General features: G+C 40.6%; 1 protein-coding gene across 1 annotated transcript in view; it reads right to left on the minus strand.

Moving 5' to 3' along the window:
- The window catches only part of SPATA13 (spermatogenesis associated 13), a 354,900-nt gene that overhangs the window by 314,529 nt on the left and 27,287 nt on the right, over nt 1-13,084 (minus strand). Inside the window, exon 2 of the mRNA XM_079138816.1 lies at nt 236-271. Coding sequence (XP_078994942.1) covers nt 236-271 — 36 coding nt within the window. The remainder of the gene's footprint in view (nt 1-235; nt 272-13,084) is intronic.

The raw sequence follows: 13,084 nt of genomic DNA on the forward strand, positions 1-13,084 counted from the left end.
GGCTAAATAGCAGAACATTTAGTGGTCATACTATAGAGCAATAAGATTCATGTGTGGCCTCAGATTACCATGACAAAAGACCTCACTTCAAAAGGGAAGATGTTGCCAAAGGACATCTGACAGAGGTGTTTTGAAAGTTGAAAAAAGCGAAGATCTGTCAGACTCATAATGTAGGCAGGATTCACCCAAGAGAGAAGGAAGAGGGAAAAGAGGAAGGAAGCGAAGTTGTTCTTACCAGGTTTGGGTCACTGGCCACTCGGGAAGACAGATCCTGTAAAGTAAGAAAAAGATGCACTATTAGTGCACAGAGATGTAAAAATGGGTTATTTCAAGTTAAATCAGAATATTAGCTAGAACTCCGACCTAAAAAATATGTAAAGAAAAAACATACACATACAAAAATATATACAAACATCTGTGTGTATATCTTACACACACATGCATGCACACATACACACACACACATCTCACATGGCCTTAATAGCAGATTTTTATAGGGGAAAATCTATGCCTGTTATATTTGAATTACATCAGCCCCAGAATTCAGGCATTGTATTTCGTAACTATAAGCTTAGGGTTTCAAGACCACTGAACTCTGGTTAAGAACAGACTACATAGATTCAAATCCCAGCCCACCAATACTTGCTGTGTGAGCCAGGGCAAGTGATTCAATTTTTCTGGAGGGAATAACAACAGAAAATTGTGAAAATTAAATGAGTTAATGTATTGCTGTGCTGTGAATTTGTCTCCCAGAAGTTCATGTGTTGGAAACTTAGCCCCAAATTCATGTTGATGGTATTTGGAGGTGGGGTCTTTTGGAAGTGATTGGAATTAGATGAGGTGGGGGACCCCATGATGGCATTAGTGGCTTTATACAAAGAGAAAGAGAGACCTGCGCTAGCACTATTGCTCTGTCTTGGGAGTGATGCCCTCTGCCTTTTATGATGCTCACCAGATGATGAGTAGAGGCCAGCACCATGCTGTTGGACTTCTCAGTTTCCAGAACTGTGAGCCAAATAAGCTTCTATTCTTTATAAATTACCTGATCTTAGACATTTTGCTATAGCAACAGAAAACAGACTAAGACAGATATGCATAGGGTTTAGAAGAGTAACTGGCACATTGTTCACATATGTAAATCTATGTTGTTATTTTGAGGATTTGTTCTCTGTGGATAAAATTGGACAATTTCTCAGAAATTCTCATTCCTTTAAAGATATTTAGTCAACTCTCTTTCCAGTGCACATATGGCCTCCACCTGGGAAGGGTATTTTTTCATAGTTTCTTCCTACTGCCTAACTCCACTGTGGCACACCACTGTCATCTATCACCTTCCGGTAGCATGCCTTCACTTGACTCTGACTGCCACTTCTTTGCTATGGTGCATTCATTATACCCTCCAGATGGGCATCCACCATTCATTCTTTGATTCACCAACCTAGCACATATTTATTGAATGTGAGTCATGGGCTTAAGAAAGAGCAACATTCATTAGCCAGACCTGACTTCTCTGCACCTCTGGAATTGATCACGGCCGTGTTACCATGCTGGGAATTCAGACTTGGATAGGGGCATAACTGCCTACCCATTGCTGAACCAGGGGCATACTATAAATCCTGGGGTCCTCTAGGCGCTTCTCTTTAAATAAAGACTGTCTTAGTCATGTTCTACTGCTATAACTGAATACCACAGATTGGGTAATTGATAAAGCATAGAGATATGTTTAACTCACAGTTCTGGAGGCTGGGTAGTCCAAGGTCAGATCCGAATCTGGCAAGGAATATTTTGCTAGTGGAGATGCAATACAGAGACCTGAGGTGGCATAAGGCATCAGCTGGTGAGAGGGCTCATGAAAAATATCACACTGGCTTTTATCACAGATGCACTCTTGCAACAACTAACCCAGTTTGTCAATAACCCATTAATCCATGAATTCGCAAATGGATCAAGCCATTTGTGAGAGCAAAGTCCACATGATCAAATTAGTTCCCAAAAGTCCTACCTCTAAATACAATTAACATGACTTGGGGATCCAGTTTCCAGCACATGAATTCCATGGGACATTCAAACCTTAGCAAGAACACAATAAAAACTTCTGAAAGACAGAATATAGATACACAACACCTATGAACTTGGAAGCAAGGAGGAAGGCAGAAGACGGAGGGTACCCTCAGCCTCATAGGCTATTCATGGGGCTGCGGGAAATTGAGCCTGCTCAGGAATAGGATCAGTGGTGCTTAAGGTCAACCCAAAGACCTTGCTTGATTATAGACACAAAAGGGCAAATTTAAGTCCAACTTCCTGGGTGCAGTTTGTATTTTTGTCCCAGGCAGCTGCTGAAGGATAGATATCCCAAATTCTTCTAACAAGAACCCAAGAAAAATTAGAAGCCAGTTAAATGAAATTGGTGCAATAACCAAGGTGAAATCAGAAATGAGAAGACTTCATTTTTTTGGTTCTTCATAAAAACTGTCAATGCTGGGAAACAGAGAGAGCAGCAACTGCCTCTCAGGGCAACCAGAGCAAGGTCCCAGAAGGAATGGAGAGCTGCCAGTGTGGCAAAAACTAGCTCCATTGTCAACTTGGATGCAACCCACCTAACCAGGAGGAACCACCCAGACACAGAGAAGAATAAATCAGAAATGCAAGGCCAAGGACAGAAAGACTGTAGGAGCATCTGAGGAAGATGCACGAAGCACCCTGAATCCTGCCAAGGAACAAAGAGACTGGGAATGGAGTTCCTGTCCTTTTATTTATGTGACTTCAGAATCAAGATTCTTGTCACTGTGGTCACACCATACCTTCTCCTGCAACACACATCATGCACCCTCCAAATCCCTGTGGAGCTGAGGGGTACTGGCAATGAATGAACGGGATAGTGAGCGTGTCTTCAGAGGTGGAGAGTGAAGGAGAACAAAATTCAATAAAGAAAACATTGAGTCTGGGGTGTGGCTCAGTGGTAGTGCGCTTGCCTAGCATGTGTGAGGCACTGGGTTCGATCCTCAACACCACATAAAGATAAATAAATAAAAATATAAAGGTTCATCCACAACTAAATATATGTTAAAAAAAAAAAAAGAAAACATCATTATATTTTAAATTATCTCTAAAAATCATCAACTTCATTTTAATTATTTAGGTTTTGTCATGATGGGGGCCAGGGAAGTTTATAAAATGTGATTGACAGTTCAGGGAGAGGTACTGGGAGAGCCTTCCAGGAAAAGCTGGCATCTGGGAGGGTTGTCAGGATCAATAGCCATTTGCTAGCCAAGGAGGGTTGGGTCAGCCTGAGGTGGGCTTGAGGAGACCTGTGCAGGTGTGGGAAGTGTTTTGTGTGCCTGTTTCTGAGGATGCTCTTTTGGGAGGTAGCTAGTCAGTAATTCACGATGACCAGAGGAGACAGGAAGGAAGTGGTAAGAAATGAAGCCAAGAGGAGACAGTTAGATGAACTGCTCAGGAGTTTAGGATCGATCCTTAAGACCTGACATGATATGGGAATTAACCCAGGGGTGTTTAACCACCAAGCCACATCTCCACATCTCGAGCCTTTTTTATTTTTATTTTTATTTTTGAGACAGGGTCTTGCTGAGTTGCTTAGGACCTTGTAAGTTACTGAAACTGGCCTTGAATTTGTGATCCTCCCACCTCAGCCTCCCAAATTGCTGGGATCACAGGCATGCACCACCACACCTGCCTCTATCTGTGCTTTTGATAAGTCACCTTCTAATAGAGATTTCAGGAAGAGAAATGAAACTCAAAGGCAGGGTTATCTCTGAATTTTATTTATATTGATGTGTACTTTGAAGCAAGGATTTTCTTAAGATGTACAATCCAACTAGTATTTCTCAGTGAAACATAAGTTGATAGGGCTTTAACTTACATACTCCGAATATTTTTGAAAAAAAAATTAGTCAGGTACATCCCCAGTTCTTTTCACTTTTTATCTTGAGGCAGGATCATGCAGAGGCTGACCCTAAACTTGCAATGCTCCTGCCTCTCTAGCCAATTTATCTTTTCCTTTTTTTTTTTTTTTTTTTTTTTTTCTGCATCCAGGGCCTGTCTTGGCAAGCTTGCCAAGACTTAGAGAGGTCCCATCTAGGAATGACAGGCCTTGTTCTGCTAAGAAAACATGGCTTTTACCATAAAAATCCAAAGTGCCAAAAATGAAACCTGTGCCAGATGTGCAGTAATCCCATGGAAACGTTAACCTGAAAGGGAAATGACATGAAGCCAAAATAACATGTATGAATTATGACCTTGACCATTGCATCAAGGATCTCCTCTCACCTTGCCTGTTAACCTACCTTGTCTTTCTGTTAAAGAAAGTCATTAGATAGCAATAATAAACATTCAGGGAAGATAAACACAATTTTATTATAAACTAAGAAACAACTAAATAGGTTACTAAAATATTCTTTGACCAAAATAACTGACAAGGAGATATGTCAGTCATGAGAACACCTGAGAGAATAAATTTTTAAATACTTTTGTGATTGCATTTTTGAACTCTGGATTGTGAACATTTCCAACTATAAACGCCAGTCTGAGTCATCATGCCATTTAACCTCTAAATAATTTTATATCCTTTCCAAAGAAGAGATACTTTCTTATATAATCATTGCACCATTATTGCACTAAACATAATTATAATTTTTCCTTAATTAATTCTTTAGTTCAATGATTCATTTACCAAAAAGTATTGTTCCAGAAATTTGTTTATAAGCCAGTTTAGGACTCAGAGATCATTTCACTCAAGAACATCTATAAGTCATATTTCACCTGAATTAGAACAATTTTCCACTAAAAATGGTAGAAAGTAATTCTTATGCATAGCAGTATTTTATAACCAAGCAGAATAACCTGGAATAAACATTTTTGTATTCATTGTTTGTATTCATATATTAAATGATTTCGTAGGATATGCTGCTATTTTACGAAAATCAAGAATTATAACCACCCTTGGAATCTTGATTCATGCTACCACAATCCTTCCCAGAAAGTTCTGGAGACAAATGTTTCTCTCACTTCATTTATTTGGAGTCATCTAGGTATCTGGCTAAAATGCAAATTCTGGTTCAGAACTACTTGGGAGCAGCTCCCACATTAACACCTATGAGGCCTATTTATAGTCTGTCCATCGCCCACCTGTTATGGATTAAATCGTGTCCCCCCGCAAAATCAGACATTAAAGTCCTAAACTCCCAAAATGTAGGATGTGACCTTGTTTGGAAACAGGGTAATTAGGTAATGTGAGGTCATGGTGGGGCTAATCATATGACTTGTGTCCTTATAAAAAGGGGGAATCTGGACACACACAGGCACACGGAACAATACCACGTGACCCTTATGATTAGTAAGGAAAGGGAGCACTCCTTTCTGCTTCTGCAAAATCACCCCCATATTCTGCAGCCCAGTCCTTCAGGGGAGCCTTTTCACTGCAGCTACAGCCTAAGAACTTTCCGCTTATTCTTCAAGGCTCGAAATAGGAAGTCATTTTGCCCTATCTGAAGTGTCACATGCACGTGAATAATGATTCTATAAAATGCTAGCAAGACTTACCATGTACCAAGCACATATAGTATTTAATTTAATGCTCATAACACGTACAAGAGGTAAGTAGTACTATCCCATCTTAAAATAAAAAAATGGGGCGGGGGCAGTGCGGGGAATTGAACCCAAGATCTTGAGTATGTTAGCAAGTGCCCTACCACTGAGCTGGATCCCCAGCCCCTTCTTCCTAAATTTAAAGTTAAAGAACTCCCTCCCTGTGAAGATCACATAGCTTGGCACTACTCCAGCAGGATCTTAAGCCCAGAAGTTGGTCACCCCCAGTGCCCCAGCTACTGGCTACGGACAAGATCGCCACACATAAAACCTGTCCCCCCATACAGACAAGCATCACCCCGAAAAACAGACTGGCCAGGCAGTGAACAGGGAACCCAGTGCCTCCTTCCCTTCTTCCCAGACAGATCCTGGATAGAGTCACTGAACTCTACAACAGGGTACTCCCCTCTGTGCTCAGGGCCACTAGGCAACCAGGCATCGGCTCTCAAAAGCCTTGACAAGTTGGTTAGGGTAAGGCATCAACAGGAAGAAGGACAACACAAGAGGGACAGCTAAGGGCTGGACGGGAAGATCCCTCAGTGGGGGGTGGGGGGCAGAATGGGGAAGACTACACAAGATCAGCCTGCAAACTCCATCTCAGAAGAAAGGTCAACTTCATACTGGCACTATAGCACACACCTGTAACCTCAGCAGCTCAGGAGGCTGAGGCAGGAGGATCACAAGTTCAAAGCCAGCATCAGCAATTTAGCAAGGCCCTAAGTAACTCAGTGAGACCCTGTCTCTAAATAAAATATAAAAAAGAGCTGGGGATGTGGCTCAGTGGTAAAGCCCCCCCCCACTGGGTTCAATCCCTGGTACCAAAAAAAAAAAAAAAAAAAAAATCCTTTGTAAAAGTATGACTACACAAATGGTGTGCCTTTACTCATGTACAAACAGAGACACAGGATGTATCCCATTTGTGTTAAAAAAAAAAAAGGCCAATTTTGATCTGGAAGCAGGGAGGGCAGCCAGTGCCTTGATATCATCTTTTCATGCTGGTTTTGTGATGATCACAAAGCAAGAGCATTCCTTCCTTCACAACACTTTGGCTCTTAGAATAAAATCCTACAATAACTCCCCTCATCTGACCTGGCAAGGAGGAATACAATGGTAGGAGATAGGGTTCTGTGTCTGGTTGCTCTCCTGAATTCCCCACTTGCAAGCCATGTGATGAGGTATCAGCCTCACTGTGACTCAATTACTCAGCTGTTCAATGGGATCCTAACTGTACATATTCCATAGATTACTGTGATGATTAAATGCAATAGTAGATATTCAGTGATCAGCTTAGTTCCTCCCAATTAGTGCTCCACAAATCATAGCTCTCATTATTACAAGGACCACCTAACCTGGCTTCTGCCTGGTCCTTCTGCTCTGTGTTGCTTTCCCTAAGTCCCCTTCAGTTTGCTGAGCTCATCTTGGCCTTCTTTGTGTTCCTTCCTATGTCACAGTACATTTGATGGAAGCATGAGTGGGATATGTTTGTCAGGTAATTGCCTGAAACCGTTGCTCATTCATATTGTTTATAGATTTTTTTTTTCCTGTCACATTTGAAATCTAAGGCAGTAAGGAAGCACAATGTTCCAAAATGCTCAAGGTGCTATGGCAGCCCTATATATTTATCTAGTTGTTAATGAATTAGTTATCCCCATAAAGGCTCAGAATAAAAACACTTATATATCCCAGGAATAGGAAAACTTCTTCTGCTTTCTTTCTTCTTTTTTTTAAAGATGGTCTCAAGCCATCTTCTGCTACAGATCTCCCATACCTGACTTGGAAAACTTTTTAATACAAGGTAATTACTACTAATGAATGCTGATAACTCACCCTTTATATCCTCCCAGACAGACTTTAATACGTCAATTATTGATTTCTCACCCAATAATAGAATTATGGATGTTTACTCACAAAATACTGTCTTTTCTCTGCAGTTCACACTGAAAACTGAAGGAATGTCACAGGCACCTATGGCCACTTCTAGCTCAGCTATCTGGATCCTCTGCTTCTCAGGGTAATGTCTTCTATCCAGAAGTATGAGTCCAAAGGGGGTAATTGTGTAGCTGAATAGGTGATAATTATGCAAGAACCAGTGTACTGTCTTTTAGAAGGTCAGCTCTAAAGGTCAAGGAGTTGGAAGTCTTTATAAAGGAGGGAAAAAAATGTCAGTTATGCCGCTGTGTGCAAGAACAAGAATCCACTCCTCCATTGGCAAAAATGCTTAGACTGCTTCTTTCTGGGCCCCAGATTCAACTTTTAAGATTTGTTGGCAAATCTAAAAGAATGTGTGTTCTTGGGAAATGGCCCTCTATGTTTTGTGTGATCTCAGACTCCTTTGCAAGATATTTATCAGCTGTTCTTCATCACACTGATTATCTTAAGGGGAGTTGCAAGGACTAAAATCTTTGCTGTTCCTCTCCCACACCCCTGTCCCCACACCAAGAGTGGTGAAAGGACATAAATTCATTCCTTCACCATACAGGGAAGCTGTATGACTGTACCTTTTTCCATACTCTAGATTCTCCAAAGCATCATTGAAATCATTACTTTCATTTTCTATATGCATACACTCTATCCCTGTACTTAAATATGAACTCTGGCCTGGAGCTACCCTGCCAGGCACCAACTGAACACTCTTCTTGAGCTACTTTCATGATCTAAGTCACGTCACTAGGCACCTGCCCATCAAAGATCTCTGATTCTTGCCTCTAAACATACGCATATCTTTTAAGAACTTAGTTTCATCCATCCATCCATCCATCCATCCATCCATCCATCCATCCATCCACCCATCCATCCATCCATCTATCCATCCACCCACCCATCCATCCTTCCATTCACAGGAAACAGTATAAGAATTTAAATAATTTTGAAATGTGAGCATTAGGTACTGGCTGCCAAAGAACAGGGTTTATTTGTAATTCAATGCTGATGTTATTTTCCAGCAATCATTAATTCCTAGCAAGTCAGAGAAAGCAGAGTTCTTTCAAATTAAGAACTCTCAAAGAATTGCTCACTTTGAGAAACTAAGCTTTTAAAATTCAAAGCAAGTTGGCAAAGATTAAAAATGTAATAAAAGTAGTTATATAAAATGGAATGTAGATGTATTTTCAAATGTATGTCAATTAATCTGTTTGATTTATTTAATAATAATAGAAAAGTCAACATCAAGAGTTGAACTTCCCATATCTCTCACCCTGCACAAAACTCAACTCAAAATGGATTAAGGACCTTGGAATCAGATCAGAGACTCTGCAGATTATAGAAGAAAAAGTAGGTCCCAATCTTCAACATGTCGGCCTAGGACCAGACTTCCTCAACAGGACTCCCATAGCACAAGAAATAAAAGCAAGAATCAATAACTGGGATAGATTCAAACTAAAAAGCTTTCTCTCAGCAAAGGAAACTATCAGTAATGTGAAGAAAGAGCCTACAGAGTGGGAGAATATCTTTGCCAATCATACTTCAGATAGAGCACTAATCTCCAGAATCTATAAAGAACTCAAAAAACTCTACACCAAGAATACAAATAATCCAATCGACAAATGGGCTAAGGAAATGAACAGACACTTCACAGAAGAAGATGTACAAGCAATCAATAAACATATGAAAAAATGTTCAACATCTCTAGTAATAAGAGAAATGCAAATCAAAACCACCCTAAGATTCCATCTCACCCCAATTAGAATGGCGATTATCAAAAATACAAGCAACAGGTGTTGGCGAGGATGTGGGGAGAAAGGTACACTCATACATTGCTGGTGGGGCTGCAAATTAGTGCAGCCACTCTGGAAAGCAGTGTGGAGATTCCTTAGAAAACTTGGAATGGACCCTCCATTTGACCCAGCTATCCCACTCCTTGGCCTATACCCAAAGGATCTAAAATCAGCATACTACAGAGATACAGCCACATCAATGTTCATAGCTGCTCAATTCACAATAGCCAGACTATGGAACCAACCCTTCAATTGACGAGTGGATAAAGAAACTGTGGTATATATACACAATGGAATATTACTCAGCCATAAAGAATGACAAAATTATGGCATTTGCAGGCAAATGGATGAAATTGGAGAATATCATGCTAAGTGAGATAAGCCAATCTCAAAAAGACAAGGGACGAATGATATCGCTAATAAGTGGAGGATGACACATAATGGGGGGGAGGGCAGGGTTAGTGTTAGGGTTAGAGTTAGGGTTAGGGAGGGGGGCAAGTATGGAGGAAGAAAGTATTGTATAGAGAGTAAAGAGGGATGGGAGGGGTGGGGGGAAGGGGAAAAAATAACAGAATGAATCAAACAACATTATTGTATGTGGATTTATGATTACACAAATGGTATGCCTTTGCGCCATGTACAAACAGAGAGGCAACATGTATCCCATTTGTTTACAATAAAATAAAAAAAAAAAGAGTTGAACTTTACAATTTCTGCTGCAAAGCTGATGGTGGGAAGGGGTTCTTAGTCTATAGGTGGTTGGCATTTTGTCATCCATTTATGAAATTGACAAAGTTTTGGATTTTGGAGCATTTAAGATTTCATATTCTCATATTAGTTCCACCTGTAATGAACCATGGCTAATGCATAATGTAAAAATAAGAATTTTGAAAATATTTTGCATTAGCAAAAAATGGGCTGACCTTGTACAGTCATATTACTCATAATTAATATTCTGCCTCAACAATTGCTTGGAATGCATTATATGCAATTTAGAGCTCTATTAGTTAACTACCAACAGAGCACGTAAAATACTGATTATACAAGGAAGATTCTAATCTTTGTTCTGTGATTTTTTTTTAATCCTAGGTTTTCTCTAATGCTGGTTGTTATCATCAAAGCCCCTTCCTGCTTCCCAAGAAAAATTATACTTTACTTGACATGTTGCACAGAAGCCTACTTAATTCAGATTCCTAATGAAGATATACATAGTACTGTCTTTTCTTGTGTATTTGAACTGTCAGTCTTTTTAAAAGTCTGATTTACTATCGTCTCTTGTAAACTTGGTTATCTTAAGGCTCAGTAATGTAATTGTTTCTGGTGTCAGAGAAGCTATTTGGGGGTTTCTGATACTGAAATATCAAGATTGCTTAATTCAACACTTTGCTTGAGTTATTTGATATAGGTAGTCTCCTCTCTATTTATATGTGTACATCTATGAATACACAGGATACATAGGTGCAAACACACACACACACACACACACACACACACACACACACACACACACCTGTGTTCATAGACCAGTGTGAGGGAAATGCTATAAACAGAACCTCAAACACCCAGACAAATGGCATTTCAAGTAGCTATGCAAATGTCCAAGTTTTTAAGGCTGAACTAAAGCCCTCAGGGAAAGAAACCTTCCCACACACCCTTGGCCTGAGTTCATCAGGAGAATCAATAGAAGAAGAAATGGCAGCAATTTTCTCCATTCACTCCCACATTCAGAAAAAGAAAAATATTTAGCTGTACTCCTGGGCACGTCAGAGCCAAAGGTTCCCAGGGGCCTGCTGTGGCTTGAATATGATTCGGGTGTCCCTCAAGGGCCCATTGTGATTGAAGGCTCCATCCCCAGGGTGGTTCTACTGGGAGGCCTGGTGGGAGGTTCTCAGATAGGTGGGGATGTGCTCTTGGAAGATAATTCTCCTGGGACCCACAAAGGTCTCTTGAAAGGGTCATAAAAGGAGCAAGCCTGTTCCCTCCTCTCCTCGCTGCTCTCAGTTCCGCCTTTGCTATTTGCACCATGAGGTAAAGCAGCCCTGGCCACTGAACCTGCACTAAACTGTCTAGACTTGAACCTCCAAAATATGAACTAAATGATCTTCCCTTTCTTTCTCAGTAGCTTGTCAGATATTTCATAAGACTGACACAATACTGACTGATACAGAGCCCCATTCCAAATGGGGATGATTCATTTGATAGCAATACTGTATGTAATGCTGATTGGGACCTGAGAGCAGCATCAAGTTGGAGATTTGTTACCTTCAGAGAGTACCAATAGTGCACCCGTGAGAGGGTTGGGTCCAGGTGTGCTAGATACTCTTCCCTCCCTCCCTCGTAGAGCTAGGGGAGGCTCTGGCAGACTTCCTTCAGGCAGACTCTGGGGAACTAGCAAATTGGTAAAGCATTTTTGCTGCTTCTTATTCTTGTAGTCTTGTCAGCCTAACGGAAAGGGACTGAAGGATCCCAAACAGCAATGCCAATACCCCCATCTGGCCAGTCCTCCAACCACTTAGGCCCATCTTGTGTTTTCCCAAGTCCAGAATGCTTTTTCACAAATCTTATCACCGGCTCCCCGGCTCTCTCCTCAAAAGTATGTTCCTCTCTCTGCTCTCTACAGAGTACAGCTCTACTGTGACATTTAGCTCCTTTTGGAATTCATTTGGTAACACTGAAGTCATGTTCACAATTCTGAATACCCTGAGAAAAATATTCTTCATCTACACCTGTGTCTGCAAGCCTAGCATGGAATTTGGCATGCACTTATCATTTAATATTGCACCACCATCTATTTTTTTAAACCTCTTTAATCACAGGCATGTGATGAACTGTTAAGTGGATGGACAGATAAATAAAAGACATTACAGACCTCTTACAATACAATGACCTTGTGTGGCAGAGGAAGAAAACTGTTAAAAGCTTGTTTGAAGCTCATGCCTCCAGCATGCACCTGCACTGCACTTTGCTGAACACCACCCACCCCCACCAAGGTCACTCCCTCTCATCACCTTGTTCACAGGCCACCTGTCCACTCCTGGTCCCACTGTCACCTTTGGTGGGTTCAGTGATGGGGTGGACTTGTTTCACAACTGTCTGCTCTCATGGGAACTAACTCACTCCCAAAATAATGACATTAATCCATTCATAAGGGCTCTGTCCGCATGATCTGAACACTTCCAGCTAAGTTAATAAACTTAAATAATCTGGATTGAGTGGTAATGCCAAGTTCTTCATTGTGACCATACCAATTTTCAACTCACCAGCAGTGAATGAATGTTTGATTGTACTACATCTTCTTCACATTAGTATTATCCGACTTAAATAATCTGCCAATTTAAGGGGTGTGGAAAGTCATCTTTTGGTGGTTTTAGTTTGTGTTTTGATGTTTACTAATTAGGATAAATATCATTCTTTATGCATATAGACTGACTCAATGTTGAATATATTCTACTACACTGCCTTATCTTTCAAACTTGGCAAATTGACCATTTAGTATTGTTACAAGTCAGGTATTTGGGTTAGAAATATTAACAATGGAAGAGTTGCTTCTAATTTGCTTTGTGTAGATATCTAAGTAGAGGAAAGTCTGCTATAAAAAGCAGAAGTGGGGGGGGCAGTGGAAAAAAGTGGAGTAATAGGAACCAGATTTACTCTCTCGCCTAAACAACTAAAAAATGTAACAACAGTTTTCAAACATTAGACAGCAGGCAACACTTAACAGTGATCCCAGAGAGACAGGGACAAATAAGGTGAGCCCTTTTCTTGCC

The sequence above is a fragment of the Sciurus vulgaris genome, assembly GCF_902686455.1.
Source record: "Sciurus vulgaris genome assembly, chromosome: 4".
Lineage (NCBI taxonomy): Eukaryota > Metazoa > Chordata > Mammalia > Rodentia > Sciuridae > Sciurus > Sciurus vulgaris.